The sequence below is a fragment of the Chaetodon trifascialis genome, chromosome 2 (assembly GCF_039877785.1).
Source record: "Chaetodon trifascialis isolate fChaTrf1 chromosome 2, fChaTrf1.hap1, whole genome shotgun sequence".
Classification (NCBI taxonomy): Eukaryota; Metazoa; Chordata; class Actinopteri; order Chaetodontiformes; family Chaetodontidae; genus Chaetodon; species Chaetodon trifascialis.
In genome coordinates, this window is record NC_092057.1 from 19,960,949 (window position 1) to 19,983,102 (window position 22,154).

At 43.0% G+C, this 22,154-nt stretch overlaps 2 protein-coding genes across 2 annotated transcripts; both read left to right on the forward strand.

The window, feature by feature from the left end:
- Positions 1-1,948: 1,948 nt before the first annotated feature.
- s1pr5b (sphingosine-1-phosphate receptor 5b) lies at positions 1,949-5,736 on the forward strand. Its single transcript, XM_070982876.1, has 2 exons — positions 1,949-2,026; positions 3,783-5,736. Exon 2 carries the CDS (start codon positions 4,044-4,046, stop codon positions 5,271-5,273), a length of 1,230 nt encoding a protein of 409 aa, XP_070838977.1. The 5' UTR covers positions 1,949-2,026; positions 3,783-4,043; the 3' UTR covers positions 5,274-5,736.
- A 3,574-nt stretch (positions 5,737-9,310) lies between these two features.
- Positions 9,311-21,001, forward strand: keap1b (kelch-like ECH-associated protein 1b). The gene is made up of 7 exons (XM_070980124.1): positions 9,311-9,421; positions 12,903-14,150; positions 14,851-15,096; positions 16,525-17,201; positions 18,400-18,605; positions 19,283-19,459; positions 19,929-21,001. Exons 2-7 carry the CDS (start codon positions 13,845-13,847, stop codon positions 20,183-20,185), a joined length of 1,869 nt encoding a protein of 622 aa, XP_070836225.1. The 5' UTR covers positions 9,311-9,421; positions 12,903-13,844; the 3' UTR covers positions 20,186-21,001.
- Positions 21,002-22,154: the final 1,153 nt, after the last annotated feature.

The window sequence follows — 22,154 nt, forward strand, 5'->3', positions numbered from 1 at the left end:
ACACATGCAAATATTACAAGACTATCTGTAATTAAGGGTGTGCCGGAGAAAAAGGAAAATTAATTAGTGGACACAATACAGTAAATAACACCTTAACTTTCTTGTTTCTAGGTGACACAAATAGGCCATAGTCATTTTTGGTATTTGGAGAAGTTCATGTTTTTATTTCAGCCAACGGCTCAGACCGTTCCCTTTTTTTGTGCAAGGCCCTGAGCATGTTTCCAGTAAGCTGGCTCAGGGTGTTGTGACTATTTGATCTGCTGATTCAGTAATGTGTGTCAGTATGTCAGCAGTCACACTTCACTGACATAATGACAGACACCTGTCACACAAGAACACCAAGTTTAATGAAGACAGAGAGTCAGAGTAAAATATGTTACAGCGAAGGAAGGAAAGAAAGAAAGAAAAGATAGAAAGAAATTCAGAAACAAACAAAGGTGCACACACAGAGACTGACACAAGGGAGCCAGAGGAGTCTTCAGCTAAACCAGGTAATCCTACAACAAGCAGGTTTAGTTGAAGGAAACCTCTGTTTGAATAGTCAAACACTGTAGCGTCACAGATCAGAGGAACAACCGGATAAAGAGCAGGATTTCCAACTGCCGAAACTGTGGGTTCAGAAAGTTGCTGAAATAACTTTCCTGAGTAAAGGAGGTATAACAGTAAATGCAAAGTCAGAGCCATGTCAGATTCATTCAGGGGCCAATGAGTTTGTTTTTCTGTATGTGCGCTATGAACAATCAGGACAACGTGTGCATCACATCGAGCACTGGCTCTGAAACACACAACAAACACATAAAAGTTTTATTTGAGGCTCATACAGCATCCCTCTCACCTCCCCCTGCATTGTTTTGTGCAGGCCCTGCAGGGGAGGCTTCGCAGGTGAGCCGCTGAAGCATGTCAAAGCATGCTGCAATCTCACTGACAGGCTCTGGGAACTGGGATGCCATCACTACTACCTGAACCATGCGAATCATTTTACTTCGCTGCCTGCATAAGCGGGGGTTGTAGAATAGATAATCATGGGAGTAATAAATCTAAATACGAAGGAACTTGAGAAACACGGAAGCTTAGTGTGTATATTTCAACTGACTCAAGGAGTTTGGGGAATTGTTTCTGAGTCATGTCCTTTCAAGACTGGTTCGTCCAGTGAAATGGGAGAAAAAACTGCCAAAGTTTATTTCTTAGGAAAGTTGGAACGTTTATCTAGAACAAAGGAACACCTGGAAACAAACTTTCTCATAAATTACTATTTTCTATACTGTTCTCAGTGCACTTTCTGACATTAGCAACATTTTCACAATCTTGCAAAAGTTTTCTGTTCCCAAGCTGATGACAATGGCAACATCTGTAGACTTTTTGTATCCAGCACTTTGTATATTGCATATAGATATCACATGCACCTTGGATGTGAGGATAAATGGAGAAGGGGGCCAGTGTAAGCAAAGTTAACTGCATTTCTGTTGCTGTCATTGTGCTAGCATTGCACATAGAAGAGAGGAGTCTTCATGATGTCATCAGGAAGATTTAGTTTTAATCACCCATCTGTGTTAGCATGTCAGTGAACTTTGAAATACAAAGAAGTGTCACGGCTACAACTGTTGCAGCTGTGCAATCTGACAATCTGCGCCACTGATTACACCAACAGCCATCAATGACATCCTAGAGTGATGATCGCTCCAGCTCCCTCTTATCTGTCAGTCATCAAGAACACATTTTATGAACTTATAGTTTGTATCCTGTAGAATGCACACAAATGTATGAGAGAGAGAGAGAGAGAGAGAGAGAGAGAGAGAGAGAGAGGGGGGGGAGGGAGAGAGGAAGAAAGAGAGTGGAAGAGAGGGGGAGAGAGACTTTGGGTTAAGACCAACCCCCTTTTTAGCTGTTGCATGTTTGAACTAAGGTCTTCCTTCACTCCCTCAGCCTTGTCAGTTTGACTGTGAGTCACTTGGTGCTCTTGTTTGGATTCTCCTCACTGAGAAGCTGATGAAGTGCAGGATAAGAGCAACGCTGCAACAATTCCAAGGTAGTTTTTGTGTGTGTGTGTGTGTGTGTGTGTGTGTGTGTGTGTGTGTGTGTGTGTGTGTGTGTGTGTGTGTGTGTGTGTGATTGTAGTTTGTGATAGATGATTTTATTATTTGCAAATACTGCTTCAGATCATGTTCATATGGTTGTGTTGTTGTTACACAGGACAGGAATGTTAGGAGAATCACTACCTTTAGAGTTTGGGGATTTTTGTGATTTGTGCTAGTATGGATAATTTACTGTAATGTTTACACTTGAGAATAAGAAAGGCTGCTGAAACACTGTAACTAATCTTTGTAGGAGATTGCATTTGAAGCGATATGTAACAGGAAAAAAATTGGAAAATTAACTTTAGCAAATTCTGATATTTGATTTAAATGTTAGTCAGTATTTTTTGAAAGAAAACTCTTAACACAAATGCAGGTGGTTTTGTTGTAACATATTCTCTGGATCAAATCTCATCATGTGTAACTGACACTGCAGATACTGATTTTCATTCATGATCTCATTCATTATTTTATCCATACTATTGAGGGACCCGACACACAGCTGTTTGAGCCAATATGGACAAATTATCTTCATCCCCCGAATTCTTGGCAACACACTGAATGGGTTAAAGTCTCCAGACCATTTGTTAAATGTTAACATATGACTCAAAAAGCTAGACGAACATTCCCTCACGCGACAGAGATTCAGAGGAATGCAGCCCTAATCACCTCTGATTGATTTCAACATTAAGCTAAATAACTGAACCGCAACCTTCAAAGTATTTTCGATTAGAAATTGCAAAAGCCATAAACTGCATGCGAGCTGTTTAAGTGTATTTGTGTGTGTGGGACACTTCAGAAAACACCTCATCTATGCTGTGAAAAGCAGCTGCATGTGTGCCAAATTAAGTGCACATGTTGTGATGGTTCTTGTCTAACAACCTCACAATGACTGACACACACTTTAAACACAGTTGGAAAGACTAAATGTTTGTTTGACATTAAAATGGTCCGTCTGTCCTTCCAGCCCACGGTATCACATTCACTCATTTTCATCTCAAGTCTTGAGGTTGTGACTGTAATTTAAGTTTCATTACCACAGCTTACGCCCAAATGAAGGCGTGCATTGAACTTATCTACCACAATATGCTTAACATTTTCTGTTTGAATATTCCCCCCACCAGCCTACACTTTGCTTTTCAGTGGAATTGTGGTTCATGAGGTCTGACTCATTGCATTTAATGTGACTAAATGTCAGCATCACATAACTTCATCCTGAACTCTTTCAAAATGTATGCATGCGTCACTTATTTTAATTCAGAGTTGAAAAATTACTCAGATCTTGTACTTAAGTTAAAGAAGCAACAGATATACTGTTACAAGTGAAAGTCGTGCATTCACTTAAGCAGAAGAAAAAAGTTTTAGCATCAAAATACACTTAAAGTACAGAAAGTAAAAGAACTCATTATTCAGAATGGCATATTCCAGAGTAATATATATTATTTTTCATCACTTTAATGTTGAAGCTGGTAAGGTGGTTTAACTACTTTATGTAGTTTATTTGCTGCGTAGGTTGTGAAGTATAGTCACAGAAATGTAAGAAGCTCAAAATTGCACTCAAGTTCAGCACATGAGTAAATGTATAAGTTCCTTTCCACCACTACATTAATTTTATGGGATGTTTTTAAATGAAATATGGCTTCAGCTGTCAGTGGCTCTTCATCCATTCTTTCCATAATTTTTCACTGTTTTCCTCTTTTCTGTCTGCAGTGTCTGGACCCTGCAGAGCAAACAGAGCTCAAGAGCACCTTCTTCTGGCCAAAAAGAAAACATATTGGGATTGTGGTGGATTACTCTGCATCTGCAGTTTCATGTAATCCCTCCATTTTTTGAAGGAGCTCAGACATTTCTTTGTGTATCATTTTTGTACTCGGGCTAATTCTTCACAGCTCCTACTGCCAAAAGCATGTCAAGAAAGATGACTTTATAGCCACTGACTGCAGGCAGAATAGAAGAAAACCAACATAAAGCATGGAGGCTTCAAGTTCTGCTCATGCAGGGACTCTCCGCTCTACGCCCACATTCCCCACTTCCCCTACCCCCCCACCTCATGGCTATTTGCAGTTCTTCTGGGAGTACCAGGATAACTCTGTCCTTGTGGAGCATTACAACTACACCGGTAAGCTGCAGAAAGACCGCTACCGTGAGGGGCTTAAACCTGAGGGTATTGCGTTCCTGGTGGTGTGTCTCCTCATCGTCCTGGAGAACGCTGTGGTTCTCATTGCTATTTGGAGGAACAAGAAGTTCCACCTGCCCATGTATTACCTGCTTGGTAACCTGACTCTGTCTGATCTGCTGGCTGGGATTACATATATGGCCAACATCATCATGTCCGGGCCTAACACTTTGAAACTGACACCATTGCTATGGTTCCTCAGGGAAGGAGGGGTCTTCATCACTCTGGCTGCCTCGGTAATTAGTCTGCTGGCCATTGCAATTGAACGGCATGTTACTATGGTGACTATGAGGCCATATCATGGGGCAAAGCGGGGACGGATGTTGGCACTGATTGGTGCAAGTTGGGCCCTGGCAGTGTTTTTGGGGGTCCTACCAATTTTGGGATGGAACTGCATCCACAGACTGGACCAGTGCTCAACAGTCCTTCCGCTTTATGCCAAGAGCTACATCCTCTTCTGTGTATCTGTGTTCAGTGCAGTGCTCCTGGCCATTGTGGTCCTATACGCCAGAGTTTTTCGCATTGTCCGAACCAATACACAGCGCCAGCGGCTGGGCCTGTCAGGCAGCATGAGGAAGGGCTTAGCTAGGAAGTCGCAGAAGTACATTGCCCTCCTCAAGACAGTCACCATTGTGCTGGGTGTCTTCATCGCTTGTTGGCTGCCCCTCTTCCTCCTCCTCCTCCTGGATTTTTTCTGTCCCACCCGCAGCTGTGGCCTGCTCTACAAGGCTGATTACTTCCTGGGAGTAGCAATGGTCAACTCACTCCTTAACCCCATCATCTACACTCTGACCAGTAAGGACATGAGGAGAGCTATTCTGAGGCTGCTCTGTCGGCCGTGTCTGATGACCAGAGATGGCCAGGTGAAGAAGATTGGGATGCCATTCCTGGAGTGCAGTTTCAGTAAAACTGAGGTGGCATCCCAGAAGCTAGAGGGGGGAGCGGAGACGACCATTTCCTCTGGGAACGTCATCACCACCCCATCTCCTATCAAGGCCCTTTACCCCAAACTCTTCAAGTCGTAAGGACTAATACTGAATGGGTTTTCCACTGAACAGAGGACATGTAGCACGTCATCTATAGACAAGGAGCAGTTGTGATATTCTCACATTTGGAGCATAGCCAGAAACAGAGGGTGTATGAAATATTATGGAGGCACAAGAGACTCAAATTTAGACTGTCTCACCTTGACAAAGAGGATGTGGTGCAGTTATAGCAATATAACCACATGAAAGAACTTCATTGTGAGATGGCTACAAAACAAAATGCCACAAGGATGCCGCTCAAATGTGAACAAGCAGACTTGCTAGTGACGAGTCTCACCAACTAATTTGCACTGAAATATCACAATGAATGAATGGAGCAGCCTTGGATTCCATTTTCCTGTGGTTCTGTAGTTTGTGTTGAAGTCTGGAAGGAGACTCGTGTAAAGTCAAAGACTCTTGTGACTGAAAAAATTTAACTTTCTCTCCCAGACCTGATGTGTTAATTGTGGTTGGATTTTCCCTTTTTTGCAGTTTGTTACTGAAGAGCCTTAAACACTTCTAATATGTGCAGTGTGCATCTGCAGACACCTGGATTTCGCTGGTTCGAGAGCCCCACGGTGTGCTAGATTTGTTCAGATGAAACAGTGTAGAACACTCCTGCATATATGTGCATACGTGGCGCAGGGAGATGCACAGGGAGACACAAAGATACCAGGAAAGAGAGAGGTGGCACCCACTTTCAACTGCTCTTACAAACACAGCTCAGTGAAGAATGCTGAGGCATAGATGTGGGCTGCAAGCGCAGCATTGAAACCCCCCATTGTTTTGAAAAGACAGATGGTTAACCTATCTGATGCCGAGTGGAAAGATTTTGGGTTTTCTGTCTGTTTTTTTAAATGTCAGTCTGGCATCTGCAGGAAAACTGCTACAGGAAAAAACTACGATGAAATGTCATCATATAATGTGATACAAATCTTTATTTCCATCATGGCATGCTGATAGTTTGCAGTACTTGAAAGCATAAGCCCAGTAAGTTATTACTTCAGAGATTTAAACGTCAACTTGCTAATAAAGTTGTAGGTGTATTAATCATAATGCCGATGCATCAGGATTTTTAGGGACAAGAATGTGCCTGCACTTGTTAGTTAAATCATGCAGAATCGGTGCAATTATTCCAGTATGTCCCTTCACTATCCATCATGTTAACAGAATATTTCTGGTTACAGTATAAGGTACTGAATTTTTCTTATTATAAAATGAGGTTGACACCAGTCTTTTTATACAGATGTTTCTTTTTAGTGCAGTCTTCCTTTGGACCTTCATTGATGAACGAGGCAATGTGATTTTTTGTACTGTAATTAATGTAGTGAACTTTTTGTATTCCTGAAGACTTTTCATACCATCTGTATTGTAAATTATATCTATTTCATATCAAGAAAAGGCTTACCTTTCTTTTCATAAAAGAAATAAAATGTTTTCTTAAATGATTCTAGAGAGTTTGGGGTTTATTTTCACTGTGTGTGCACTGGAACATGCATTCAGATACACTAAGCATGCCTGAGGTTGTGTGTGTGGAAGAACAGCTCATGAAGAAACACCACAGGAAGTCAGCCCCCTTGTCTCACATCTGGTAATGACATTGGCCTAGATACAGTGTTCTTCTACAAGTTCTGCATGTCTGAGGACGCCTCCAGCACCACACAATGCACCTTTTATTTCAAACATTGCACTCTCAATTTTTCTTTTTCCTTATTCTGTCAACCTGTGGGTAAGACTGGTAATCACCTCACTGTGACCTGTTGTCCACACTTGGCATGGCTGAAACCGAGAAAGATCATATGCAGCTGGCTTTAATGTTCCCTGGAAGCTGTACATTCAGTCATCAGGACAAACTCAACAGGCTGTTACTTCAACTACAGTTTGTCTATTTCCCAACATTACCCAGGAATGAAAGAGGCGTTATTGTTCAACTGTGGGGCGTAGTTAAAGGGAAATATTGTGTGGTTTTTATTTGGTGTTTTGGCTAGTACATTTAAGCTCTGTAGAGTGATTAGTGAATGCAACAAATTCCAAGGTTGACAAATTTGCAATGAAGTCTTGAGCTGATTAATTATTTGGAAACCACAAGTGCTGGAGTAATTGTTGCTGCTTGTTGGCCCTCTTTCAGCTCTAAAACATTATTTGTATTACAAAATCCTCTGACTCTAAACAAGTGTGGAGTGAAGTGTGAGTGTGGTGTGGTATGACTGGGCAAGTCATTTTAGCTTGTGCAGGAAAAGTATGTGCAGTAACCTATTTAAAGACATAGACTAACTTTTGACACCTCTGACACTTTTGAAACTGATGTGCAATGCAACACACATTGAATAGCTTCTGGTGCAGCCCCAAAGTCTGGTGGTGGCAAACAGGCAGCCAGACAAACTATATAGTTGTTTCTTTTTTGATTTAACCCTCAGTGACCCAAATACACGCTTAGCAACAATAAAAGGTACCACATGGCAATGGGATACCTTTGATATGATTTGTATGGGTGCAGGTGTTCTTCCAGATGTTTCCTGTATCCATCAGCACTACGCCTGCTGACAAAGGTCAACAAGGCAGGGAATCTTTCCTGGCCCCCAGCTTCCTTTCTGCTGCTGAAATCATATAACAAAGTGGACAGGTAGAAGTCATAAGTCATATGTCATGATCACCAAGGACAGTCCCACCTGCATGCTTGTATTACAGATGTTCTGTTCCTTACTCCAGCAGAGCGTTGGGAGAATTCACAGTAGTAACGTGTGGATGATAAACAGAAGACATGGTAAAGCATCTGAGAGTAAATGATAAAACTGATCCTGGTGCAGTCTGTGGGTGCAGCTTTAATAGTAGCTGCATGAGAAGCAGACAGACAAAATGACGCTCGAGTGGGTGTCCATTTGGTGCCCCAAGGCTAACCTCGCCTAAGTCCTCTGACTGGAACTGTGCACATAGTGAGGAGCAGAGTCATCGCTCAGCTGTGGAATTATTGATGAAAGCTGCATTCAAGGCTTGTCAAATCATATCAAGGGCTTTTCATGACTGCTGATGCTTTGTCATGCATTTCAGTGACCCTGAGGGAGCACAGATTCAATCTCAGCATGAAATATGTAGTTTAATCAGCTCTGAATTCTGGCCACGGGGCTCAACAAATCTTAAATATTTTCCAAATATATAATTCCTGGCAGCTCATTTCCACATAATTAAAACTAATTTGACAACATGGAATATATTTTGAGGTAGTAACTCGATGTGGGTCTTTGCGCCTGCAATCACAGTTGAATTTTAGTGCCACCTTGTGGTTGACGGCCAGAAGACAGCATGCCGTATACTGTACTGACCTGAATTACGTATTTTCCAAGAGGGGAGGAAAACTTAGTGGTGTGTCAGCACCTGCCTGGAGCAAGCTTTGTTCCCTGAAGCTGCTATGCGCCGTAGGAGTCATTCACTAACATGGATTGTTTTTGTTTGTTTGTTTGTTTGTTTGTTTGTTTGTTTGTTTGTTTGTTTGTTTGTTTGTTTGTTTGTTTGTTTTGTTTTTTTTAGAAGGAAGCTGCATAAGCAAGGTGAGTTACACATAGAAATGAGGAAACAATTTGGGTTATGGGGCAAGTTGGGGACATTAAAGCCATGTCTCTCAAGCACTATTACTGTTTCGTTTAGAGTCATTTAACAATAGAATTTCAGCAATTTCCTGTTGGAATTTTAAAATGTAAGTAATGTTACTGAATTTGCTTTACGAATTCCTCTATGGCTTACTTACACCAAGGTTCACTTATACTAACCAAAACAGAATATCGCTTTCAAATAAGAAGTGCAGTGAACACATGGAGGCAAGTTTATCATGTAGGTGCTATTTGTATTGTTTATCACACATTTGATTGACATTAAAGCCACATTTTTTTGGCACCTTGCCATCAATTGGCCTCGCTTTTCTTTCACTGAGAAGACTCCTTCGAAATAAAAGCTCCCTCCCTCGGTATGTATGTCAGTGCCATTGCTCGTCAATTGAGGCTGGTCGGGCGCTGTGGCGGCGGGCTCTTATTGTGAAAGCGAGAGGAGGCCGGTACAATGCTTAGTCACGGTGAGTTACAGCTCCCCCCCCCCCCCTCCTTCCTATGTGGCGTACAGCTCGGCAGACCCGCGATGGAGGAATTGAACTAGACTACGTGAGTTTCTTTTATTACATGTATGCGTTATTAGCTGGCATTAATACGAACTGTAACGTGGGTAGATTGGAGAGGGTGGAAGGGGCTAGCTGAAGGAAAATGGACACGGTAAGTTGCCGCTTTGTTAGCATCTTTGTGCTCGGGTCGGCTCACAACCGTTACGCTGCTGTCTATTATTAGGAGCCTGTTTTGCTGTCAGCTCTGTGTCCGAAACGTTTCACTTGTAATACATGGTGTCTTCGGCTGTTTGCCATGGTTGTGTTGAGTTCACTTAAGTCTGTAACCAAACAGGGTTTTGTCGTTTCTGCTTCACCTGCCGTATTTTCGCTGCATGCCAGCGCTGTGGAGTATTTTGATCAAAACTAGCGCAGAAACGATGGATGTTCGTGATCACACCGGCGGGGAAGCGACGCTTTGTGTCAAAGCTGTACAGTGTTGAGGAGATGGCGGGGAAATCTAACTCCATCTGGGTTTATGTAAGGACTGGTTTCACTTCTGGGTCATGTTTTGGTACAGCCAGTTCCACTGTTTGCTCGGTGAAGAGTTCAGGATGAGTCACCGAGGAAAGCTCCTCAGCCAACATGCCCATAGAGCACGTTACGCAGTCGTGTTTGTTCGTGACGCTCATTTAAACTTGGTCTTATCAACTTTGAAAGTGTGAATCGCACAAGTTGTTGTGCAATCCCTGCTGAATGGCATGCAAGGACTGCAGGCCTGAGCTGTGGTAGGGTGCGGGGATCTACCAGGGGTCCTTGGAGACGTTACAGACAGTCCCCGAATACTGAGGAGTGGTTTAGTATCCCTGAACACTGAGACCCCACTGATGTTACTACTAAATTCATTTCAGCTAAATTTGTATAAAGTTTGCATGTTAGATGGAGAATTATTCCCATTATCTGCTGATCATTTTTTTCCTTGTAGATCTTAAAACAGCTAGTTGATTGACAAAAGGAAGAGAGCTGGCAACTATATCCACTAATCCTGAAAGTCATGTTTTAAGTGAAAATCCAAAATACTGTCTTTTTCCTATACAGCTAAGCAGTTGTGAAGATTGGCTGCTTTTCTCTTTTCTAGATCATTGTATAGAATTGTAAATTGTACCGGGTTTTGGGAGTGTTGATCAGACAAAACAATACACCTAAAGATGTCACCCTGGAGTTTCGACCGATAGAGGAAACTAATCTTCAGATAAATCAACAATGAAAACTGTCTTTGTTGCAGCAGAACTTACAAATTCCCAAGAGTACAAGGTGATGCTTTCAGCTATCTTATTTTGTGCATAAAACAACATCCAAATCCTCAAAAAAGACAAAGAAAGGTAGGAGCTGTCACATTTGCCACCCTGAAACCAGCAGATTTTGCTTGCAAAGTCATTTAAACAACAATGAAAACAGACAAATTTTCTGCTGTTCGCTAAATCACCAAATCATTTAATTTCTAATGGGTCTGTATTCAAGCTTTATTGGGTTGGTTTGGACCATAACACCCTAGCCTGTGCTGCAATGCTTTTTTGTTCAGCACAGCATGAAGAAAAGGGAACACCTGCTCTTGTCTCTGCAGAGCATCAGCCTTTAATATCAAACCTGAAAATGCTGCTGCTGCTGTACACATGGAGCGCAGGAACGCTCAGAGATATGGAGAAGGCCCAGATGTAGACTCAGGGAGCCTGTTTGTCAGCAAGCACTTTCTGTCTGCCTCGGAGAGCGAGCCAGTTGAGCAATATGCTCTCCAGTGAAACTGTTTCACCCAGAAAGCTGGAGGGAGAAAAGCACAGCAGTAAATGGGACTCGCAGTGTGTTTCATATTACAGTGGGATTCACTGCTGACTGTCTGACCTTATGACTCGAGTGTCATCATCTGTTGATAAAGAAAAGCGCTTAGACGTGATAAATGTGTCGTTAGCTTCTCTTTAACTGATTAAAGAGGACACAATAACCTAGTTGCATAATTAGAAGCAGCAAGGTCTTATAACCTGGCCTGTGCACTGTGTCCTCCTATCATCACCTCAGGTAATGATTGCTGCGTCCGTGTGTCTGTGTGTGCTTTGTTATGTAAGTCTGAACTCAAATTGTTGCTGAGTAACTCTGACTCTTCTGTCGCTAATTAGTGACTGCTGACTGCTCTTGGTACTGTATGTCGCTGTTACAAGCAGTTCATATTCTGAAGAGAAGGTGTTCGATTGGCAGAAAAGAGAGGCATTATTTTTTTGCAGCATCCCTGGATGTCATTTTAATGGTCTGCAACAGAGCCGGTGTGGACCAGAGCCCACTTTTTCAATCCCAAACCCAGTCTGCGTGGCTACCCCCTGCTTGTTTTATCGTCGACTGCGATGGGTTTCTTGAGATTTCTTAAAAATTAAAAGCAAAGTTGTCTTTGATTCTCACTGTAAGATTTTTAAATCTTAAATTTCTTCATGCTTGTGTGCACACACATTTGCTGTGTTGTGAGGAATAATCAGTAAGGGTGAGCTTGGATGTTGTTGCCCTTTGCACAACCCCCCCCCCCCCCCCCCCTTTCCAAGCCCCAGCTGGACTGGCCACAGGACAGAGTAAAATCACTCAGTCATGCTGGCCAGCTAAATTCAAGCCTCATTTAAGTTACTCCATCGTCCTGCAAAATGGGAACGACTCTCTCACTGTTCCTTGCGCACTCGCTTGATTTCACATGTTTTCTTATTTGTCCATTTTTGTCAATATTGCAAGTCTCTTTAGTGGTGCGGCACTTTTAAATTCAGTCTTATCTTCAGGTGTGCAGGTAACGTGTTTGTTCAGCTTCTTGTTACATGATGGGAAGGTGAGATTGAATCTTCTTATCAGAGACACTTATAACTAAATATGAAAGCTGTGATGATACTCATCATGACAAGGACGAAGCCTTGACCCCACTGAATGGTACCAGGAAGAGTCCACCATGGGTGCCAAAGGCATGATGACAGAGTCTCTTTGCAGAGCTGAACTTTTGCTGTGTAGGTTGATAAGTGACTGGTCCTGAGTCACTTGTGACATAAGACAATGTATCTGTCAGCAGGAGTTAGAAACTGTATGTTATAAATACTTCCAGTCACTAAGTCATAGAGCTGCAATCATTAGTCCATTAATTAAGAAAGAAAGTTAATCATCAACTGTTTTTATAATCAATGGATCATTTCTGTCATTTTCAAGCAAAAGGGTCAAACATTTGCTGGTTCCAGCTTCTTAAATGTAAGGATTTGCTGCTTTTCTTGTCATTTGTGATGGTACATGAAGGGTCTTTGGGTTTTTGACTGTTGGTCGGACAGTTTGAAGACGTAGCTTTGAGCTCTGACAAACTGTGATTAGCATTTTTCACAATTTTAGGGCATTTTGTAGACAAAATGATTAATTGCTAACTAATACATTCACTGGAAGATTAATTGAAATGAGCATAATTAGCAGCCCTGCTCAGTAAAGTATGTGTCTACGGTGTATATGTGTTCACTGTCTCTCTCCCTCTTTTCCCCCAGTTGTCAGCTGAGCCAACAGCTTCCGAGTAAACACAGCCGCACAAACAAATTCCTGAGCCAGGCAACCTCGAGGAAGGCGTCTTCGGAGAAAGCCACCGAACCACCCCACAAGCCCCCCATTCCCAAGGGCTCCAAGTAACGCTTATGTCACTTTTGGCACTCGACCCTGCCCCCCCCCCCCCCCCTTCAAAGTCAACAAGCCTTCTACTGCCTCATCTGTCTGACTCTGCATACGTGTAGCCCTCTGAAAGGAGCTTTAATTATTACCTCTTGAAATTGAAGCAGTAAATCTGACTTTTCCTCTGTAGAGTAATCAGTATGCATGACTGACCCGTGTCAGCGGTGAATCTCACAAGCATTTAGGTTAGTTTGTAAAACCTCAGAGGGATGATCCCTCAGAGAAGAGAAAGTTTTCTTTGTCAGGCCTGATTGACTGCCTCTGAAGGTCCCCCAATACTTCTGTTGACAACACAAACAGTTGAACTGAGTCATTCGCTTCTTTGGTTTGTCCTGTCTTAAAAGCTTTCCGCGGCTGTTTTTCTCTCACTCTGTTCTTCAAAGTTAACCCTGCGACAAAGCCAGAGGAATCCTGCACTCAAGACATTTTGATTATGTTGGAACTGCAAGATGTAAAAGTGCAACCAGCCATGACTGGCAGCTCATATAGAAGTCTCTAGTAATGCCATAATGAGCGGTATGGCTGGACTCAAGCATTGAACGGAGCAAGGAAATCCTCACGTCGTCATAAATCAGACTTAAACGAGAGCTTCTCCACACAAGCAAAACACAGGGGAGCCTGCATCTCTCTGCTAAGCCGACCGGCAAGTTTCTCTTCAAACTCTGCTTTTATTTTACCTATGCCAGCACCTGGTGCGAGGATGCCCCACAACACTGCTCACTGTTCTTGAGAAGGCGAGTAAGGAGGAGGAGAACGGGTAGGAAATGACAGAGTGCCTGACAGAATGCAAAGCGCTGGTGACTCCGTCCACGCGCAATGGCCACCGCGTCTTCAGCTACACACTAGAGAGCCACACGGCAGCCGCCTTCGCCATCATGAACGAGCTGCGTCTGGAGCGCCAGCTGTGCGATGTCACGCTGCGTGTGCGTTACAAAGACCTGGAGGCAGTGGACTTCGTGGCTCACAAGGTGGTGCTGGCCTCCTCGTCCCCGGTGTTCAGGGCCATGTTCACCAACGGCCTGAAGGAGTGCGGTATGGAGTTGGTGCCCATCGAGGGGATCCATCCCAGGGTGAGTAACATGTCATCTTTTCCTCAGGAATGTTTGCTTTGTTTGATTTGAGACACTCACAGAGCATGAAACATGACCCAGCGTCTCATCACAGTTTAGATGATTGGACATGTCTATTTATTTTAAGACATTAGAATAATGACGCATTTCTATTTGTCTGACATTAGATAGGAAACAAGATTTTTTACTGAGAACATCTGTCGCATAGACCACTGCTTAAGTTAAAGGCTTCAACCTCTTGCCATGGCAGTGACAGAAGTGGGTTTTATGGGCGATGCCCTAAAAACATTTGAATTATCACAGTGGGTTGGTGTGAAATCAAGGTCTGTATAACAACTTTGAATGTTGTCTCCTCTTTGTTACTGATTATACCTCAGTGTAACTATATGAATACTTTTTACAACTATGAGGAACAAATGATCGTATACCAGCTAAGGTGTCCCTCTGAGCAGCTGAAGTGTGTTGAAGTATACACAGCGAATAGAGTCTGCTTAGTTTGACCTCTTTTACTTACCCTGGATGTTTACTAACCGTGTGCAGATACACACAGATACTCTATCAGCCTCTTGTTAGCTTGCGAGATGCCAATCTGTCTGTCTAGAAATGAATAGACACACAAATATATAGCACCAGGTTCTTCTTTTTCCTCCCTCTTCTCTACCTCACCCGTTCCTTTATTCTCTCTTCCTCACTCATTCAGGTTATGGACCGACTGATAGAGTTTGCATACACGGCCAGCATCTCCGTGGGGGAGAAGTGTGTGATTCACGTGATGAACGGCGCTGTCATGTACCAGATCGACAGCGTGGTCAAGGCCTGCTGCGATTTCCTCGTCCAGCAGCTCGACCCAAGCAATGCCATCGGCATCGCCAACTTTGCTGAGCAGATTGGCTGCACAGAGCTGCACCAGAAGGCCCGGGAATACATCTACATGAACTTCAGCCAGGTAAAGCTGAAGCAGAATTTCTGATTAAACCTCCACTGTCTTCTCTGTTATCAGACATTTTTTCTTTGTTTTAAGATTGTCTTGCCATATTTGATAGTTGGCAGTGTAGGAAAAAGGAAATGGAAAGAAATGTGGCTTGACATGCAACAGAGGTCCCCAGCTGGGGGACATGGTGGTTTTGTGGTAAGTGTCTCAACCATTAGTTAACCAGGATGCTCCATAAACTCTGTACTGTAAACCTGCCTGTTGTCATGAACAGTGGTTGGAGCTTTGCCAGGTGCTCTTTAACTGTTACTTTGCTGCAAGTGAGTTCTTTCTGAATTTTAATGACACCATTTCGTGGCTTTTCTTTACTGTGAGAGTAAGTACTGTGTGAGTCTAGTCTGTCAGCAAAACAGTTATTGGGTTTACTTAATTTGAGGGCAGTGATGTGCTCCTTTCAAAAGCTTGTGCAGCTTAAGTAATGCTCATGTCATTTAAAAGTGATATAAAGTAATCATATCTCTACTTATAAAACATAGAACATAGTGTTATAGATTTATCTGCACAGCTCATAACTGCAAAAAGATCCAGAGCTTTCCTGTTTATAGTCATTTTTGTACCAGGTGAAGGGCTCCACGGTTTCACTCATTCCAGCATGGTTTCTGCTGGTTCACTTTTCCACTTCAGACATGCGAACAACTGGCCCATGCCATGGTGTGATTAATGTCAAGAATGCAAGCTATGAGTCAGGATAAGGGTTTGTCTGTGGTTGGGGCGTACAGTACCTAACTGCAAAAGATAGCAGTACAATGCAGCACAGAAGAAAGGAAGCGGCACACAATTTTGATCCCTGATAAGTTAGACGAGCCCGAGGCAAGTTAGGCAGCTCACAGATGTTACAGATGTAAATCTGTCAGTGGTTCAGTCTTTTACATATTTTGTGTTTTTTATTTTGCAAGAAGAATTCAAGTGAGTTCCATCATTTCCCTTTATTTAATTGTCAATTTTTTTTTTTTTTCTAATGTGCTACACCTCTCACGGCAGGAAGCCAGGGTCCTGGGTATACATTCTGTTTGCTAGTCTAAGTATGTCTTATCTTGTTACTGTATTGTCTCCGACGTAATCTTGAGATTTGACATTGACGTGGCTGTTTCACACAAAACACTCGCTTTCCTTCTTGCATAATGCCACAACTTTTTTAAGCAAAAGTGCAGCGGCCGCAGGTTTGACTCCTGCCTGCGGCTCATTTGCTGCATGTCTTCCCCTCTCTCTGCCCCATTTCCTGTCATGCCTTCAGCCGTCACTATCATAAAGGCTAAAAAGCCCCAAAAAAATAATAAAAAAAAAAAAGAAGTATGCTTTTTTTTGGATTCCTTCTCTATATTGAACTGATCTGAGCTCAGCGCTTGTATTATAAAAAGTTTTCGGCCTTTCTCTTGTCCCCAGGTGGCGACCCAAGAGGAGTTCTTCAATTTGTCCCACTGCCAGCTGGTCACCCTCATCAGCCGCGATGAGCTCAATGTGCGCTGTGAGTCTGAAGTCTTCCAGGCGTGTGTGGCCTGGGTTCGCTACGACCGGGAAAACCGGCGGCCGTACGTCCAGGCCTTACTCCAGGCTGTTCGCTGCCATTCCCTCACCCCCAACTTCCTGCAGGCCCAGCTCCAATCTCTGGATTGGGACCCCCAGTGTAAAGACTACCTGGCCCAGATCTTCCAGGACCTCACCCTCCACAAACCCACCAAAGTCATCTCTTGCCGAACACCCAAGGTGCCGCAGCTCATCTATACAGCAGGGGGTTATTTCCGTCAGTCTCTCAGCTACCTGGAGGCATATAATCCCTGTACGGGAGCCTGGCTGAGGCTGGCTGACCTGCAGGTACCCCGCAGCGGCCTCGCAGCCTGTGTGATCAGTGGGCTTTTCTATGCTGTTGGTGGAAGAAACAACGCACCTGATGGCAACATGGACTCAAATGCACTGGACTGCTACAATCCCATGAACAACTGCTGGCTGCCATGTGCACCAATGAGCGTGCCCAGGAACCGAATCGGAGTTGGTGTCATCGATGGAATGATATATGCAGTTGGTGGGTCTCATGGGTGCATTCATCACAATAGTGTTGAAAGGTAAGAGAATGGAGCTTTTGATAGAATACACTCAGGCTGTATTATATTCTATATTCTCTTAAGGAATTCCCCTGAAGAGCCTGAAGCCAATTTATTCTGAATGTATTCTGCCAACAAGTATAGTCACCCTCAGCCTTTTTTACTGTTGACAGTAGCAGAAATATACAACACTGGCCTTATCCTTTAACTAGCAACAGGTTCAACTACTGTCAGTGTGCTGTAGGTGTGCTTTTATTTCAGCCAGGTTGTTTTAAGAGCCCATTGAATTCAGATATATTTGACCATCATTATGTCTGTGTTGCTGTGGGTTGGCTTAGTGTATTGGTTCAGTAAGAAATAAGCAATATAATATGTGACTAAAGTCCAGCTCAGGCTCTGGTATGTTTATTGTAGTCAATGAATGCCATGAGAGCAGGAATCAGGTAACTTCCTGGAAATGAACTGGTTTTGTTCTACTTCCCGTAACACATTTGTAGTTCCCAAAAAGCTTCGATGAGGAAGCTTTAATTCACTGGAAAATTTGAGGGGTTATAAAACTCCAAAGAAAGGTTTGTCATTGCTAAAACTAACAACTGCTGCTTTTTCTCAAAAAACCCTTTAGCTGTCATATGCAAAAGAAAGCCTTGTGTTAGCTACTCATCCTCCTTCACAGTTCATAAGTCCCAAGTGGAAAATTACATTTTTGTTTGTTCAGCTTCTCCACGGTTGGCCTGACCGGTGAGCCAGAAACCACATACATTTTAATGAACTATGAAAGGCTGGAGGACATTAAGCACCAAGTGTTTAATGTATGTGTTCTGCTGTGTAGGCACGTCTCAAACCCAGACAGGAACCTCACCTCGCACAATCTTTAACCTGACAGATTGTCTGTAATACGTTGACGTAAGCCACAGTTGAAGATTTACCCAAACTCTGACTTTGGTCCACATGGTGCAGACAGAGATACATTTTAACCAGACAAATCCCTATGATTGTGAAACAGGAACATGCTTAACCTGCCTGAGTGCAATGACTCAAAAAAATGAGGTGACTAAACAGTGAAGTGTAATCACAGATGCATCTGTCTGCAGCCCTCGCTGGTTTGGTAGTGACACAGGTTAGCAGAGTGCATGCCATTTTCCAAATTAGGACAAATTGTGCAAGGAAATCCCAGAAATAACAATAAAACAAATCAACATGTGTGTTAATTGCTCTGCAGGTATGATCCAGAAAGGGACCAGTGGCAGCTGGTCGCCCCCATGTTGACACGGCGTATCGGTGTGGGTGTTGCAGTCATCAACCGGCTGCTTTACGCTGTGGGCGGGTTCGACGGGGCCAATCGGCTCAGCTCCTGCGAGTGCTACAACCCTGAGAGGGATGAGTGGAAGACCATGGCCCCCATGAACACTGTGCGCTCTGGAGCAGGTAAGAAAGGGGAAGAGAGCTGCTTTCTAATGAAAACCTTGCCAGCTTGGAAAGTTAACAACTCTCAATTGTCCAAGTTCCATTCCTGTTTTTAAAAGATACATGAAGGTTTGTCCTCTGTCACTGGTTTGACTCCAGCTGGAAAACTTTGTCACATGTTGTACAAAGCTGTCCAGTAAATTTCAAAACCAGCCAGGAAGAAAAACTGTTGTATTGATCATACGAAGCCTGCAATATCAAGCAAAATTCATCTCTCACTGAGTCACAATTATTGAAAAAAACATCTTGCCTAGATCATAGAAGCATTATCTGTAGTGTGTATGCAGGTGTAGTGCCAACAGTGTCATATGTCAGTTACATGTATGAGTTGGTGTTATGATATTTACATATAACTGTTTGTCAGCATGTGTCAGCATGTCTGTGTGGGTACCAAAGTTCAATACATTTATGGCACCGACTGAATTACTTCGATACCATCAAGCATCAAAAAATGCTGTGTCATTCACCATCAAATTTTGATATCCAGTGAGCCAGTAAGGGTGCAGCATGGTCGTACCATGATCTAATAATGCTGGTGATCGGCTGTCTAACATTCTACATCTTAGAGGCATGTATCTACTTCATATCTAGATGAACTAATCTAACACTTACATAAGATAACCGTTGACCCTTTTTAGGTGTGTGCTCACTGGGGAATCACATTTTTGTGATGGGCGGCTACGATGGCACCAACCAGCTGAACACAGTGGAGCGCTATGATGTGGAGACCGATACGTGGAGCTTTGCTGCCTCCATGAGGCACCGACGCAGCGCTCTGGGAGTCACTGCATTACATGGACGCATCTATGTAATGGGTGAGTAGTAGTGAAACTGGGAACTGCCTATTGACAGGAAAAGCACCAAACCAAAATAATTTAGAAATTGCACTTCATTTACGATCATGGCCACTGGAACATGATTGCTTTGTCTGTGCTGCAGCTGCAGGCACATTTTAGTCTTATAGATTGACCACATTTGCTGTGGACGTTGGCCACTTAAATAATGTTAGTATGTTATCTTGATGCATTTTGTCAGCATCAGCTGAGGCTATGTCTTTAAAAATTAATAAAGTCTTGGCGTGTGAAGATAGAAAGAAGTGACCTTACCAGACTTCTGTAGCCCACTCCTCATCCCTGCTTGAGGCTAGCAGCTCAAGACTAGATTAGCCACTACTAGCTTAGCACATTAGAATTTCCAACCCAATTGTTGGTGTTTGAGTTTGGGTAATGAAGGCACCTGTTTTTGACAAAACTATATTCATAGAACAAAATGTTATGTTTTCAGGAGGCTACGATGGCAACACTTTCCTGGACAGTGTAGAGTGCTATGACCCAGAGAAGGACACCTGGGCAGAGGTGACACACATGACGTCAGGGCGGAGTGGCGTGGGTGTGGCCGTTACCATGGAGCCGTGCCAGAAAGAACTGCCACAGTCTGAGAGGGAGAATGGCGCTGCGTCACCGCCCTATCAGTCAGCCAGCTCTGGCTTTGGCTGTCACCACAATCAGCGGCACAGCGGGCCCTTCGGCAAAGGCACATGAGGCTCATCGCTAGACCCTGTCACACACGCACATAAACAGACAAGCACCGGGAACTCTATTCTGTCTTCCCAAATCCAAATAAAGACCCTCACATCTGATTAGAGACAGGCAAGCTGAAACACCACGTGCTGCCTCACTGATTCTAGACATCATACTTGATATGAATAAACTAAAAACAGTACCAGTAACATTTTATTTTGAAAGTGCAGTGTTGCTACTCATCTGAGTATCTGCATTGAACTATCCAAATCAAGTAAGACCCCAGATCCTACAGTCAGGTTTTCTAGACCTGAAATTTGATTAATTTGTTGATGGCAAATTGTGCTCAGATTTGATGTACGAAGTCATCATCTCCCAGGTTTGAGCCATGGGAGGAAAGGGCTGCATAACAAGGGCCATTTATTAGCTCAAAGAGTCATCAGGGGCTCTTTGTACTTCAAGTGCAGCCTGTGCAAAAATTGAATCTGAGGGGAGAAAAAAAATTAAACTAACTAATTTTGTATGAAAAAAAAAACAAGACAAAAAGTAGCTTTTGTCAGCATAGACAGTAGAGTTCAAAGTGCCATTAACGATGCCTGTGGGCATTACTGTCATCAGTATATTGTCTTTGAGGTGCTTTGATGGAAAGGCACCGTGGTGCGCAGAAATGATCGAGTGAACCCACACAGCCACAAGATGAAGCTTAAACATGACAGTGGGCCTCATGCAAGAGCAGTTTCTGCATTCTCATCCGAAACCTTGTGCATGTTCCAAGTCACATTCAGAAAACTCGGTTTGTGGGCAACATTCATTCAGAAAATCATCACCCAAGACTAATTTCACACTGTGGAGCTTCAAGCCCTGACATTGGAAATCAGCAGATGATCAAATAACAAATTTATGTCTGTAGTCATAATTAGTGAAGCCGAAAAAAATTTAGATTACTATGACTGCCAACTCTATGTCATTATGGAGCTGTGCTGTGACAGAAATGGTTTGATATGGAGTCAGACTCTAAAAGCAGAGTAGTCCATGGCTAAAACGAGATGCTGCAGTCAATGGAGCACCACACTTGGGGAGATGGACATGAGAGTATATGATGGTGAATTTGACACTGCTGGGCTTTACAACCGAGGATGTTCACCTGCATGAAGACCCTGGTGTGTGTTTTCCAAATGACTGCTGAATTCTAGAAACTGTCTTCCAATATATGGCCATAAAACCTCCATTGGCATGCCGTGATGCAAATCACACTAATACAGTGTACAAAATATTCATTTTGCATTCATTCACTCTCCCCGTAGAGAAAAACAGCAGCCACAAATTCTCTTAAATCAGCACATGAGATTTAAACTATTCTGATGATCGTTTTTTTGCATGAGACCCAAAGTCTCAAGTTCAAGTGCTGGAATAAGAGAAGCCTAACTTTACAGTAACGGCATAGTAACAGATGTGTCTTTCACTAATAGCCACTTGTAGGCTCATTAAATGTGAAATGTTTGGAAAAGGTGGAGGCAGCTTGAGTGTTGCCTCTTGTAAAGCTCCAGTGTGATCGGTATGTAGAGTGCCAAGAGAATGAAGACACAAGTTTAACTGGTTTCAGAGGGAAGGGAATACTGTAGCATTTAGAAACGTGCATTCAAACATCTCACTGAATGTGTTTTTGGAAAAACACTAATTACTGACCCAGTTGAGAACCTCCCCTTGACTTTGTGGCTTTCACTTCCACCAGACCTCAGAAACAGAAGAGACCATGTTTGTGCATTAGTGTTCAGATATTGTATGCTAATGACAGAAACTTGCTTAAAGAAGTGTATTTGTAACAGCAATTTAAGCTACAAAGGTTTTTAAGTGACATTTTGTACATTGATATTCTAAGAAGTCTTGTACAGAATTTCAGAGCTCACTTTTTTTATTTATTTGTTCAGATCCTTTTGGTTTTCTCGTTCCTCTAAACTGACATCACCTTTGTATTGAATTCGACGCTGGT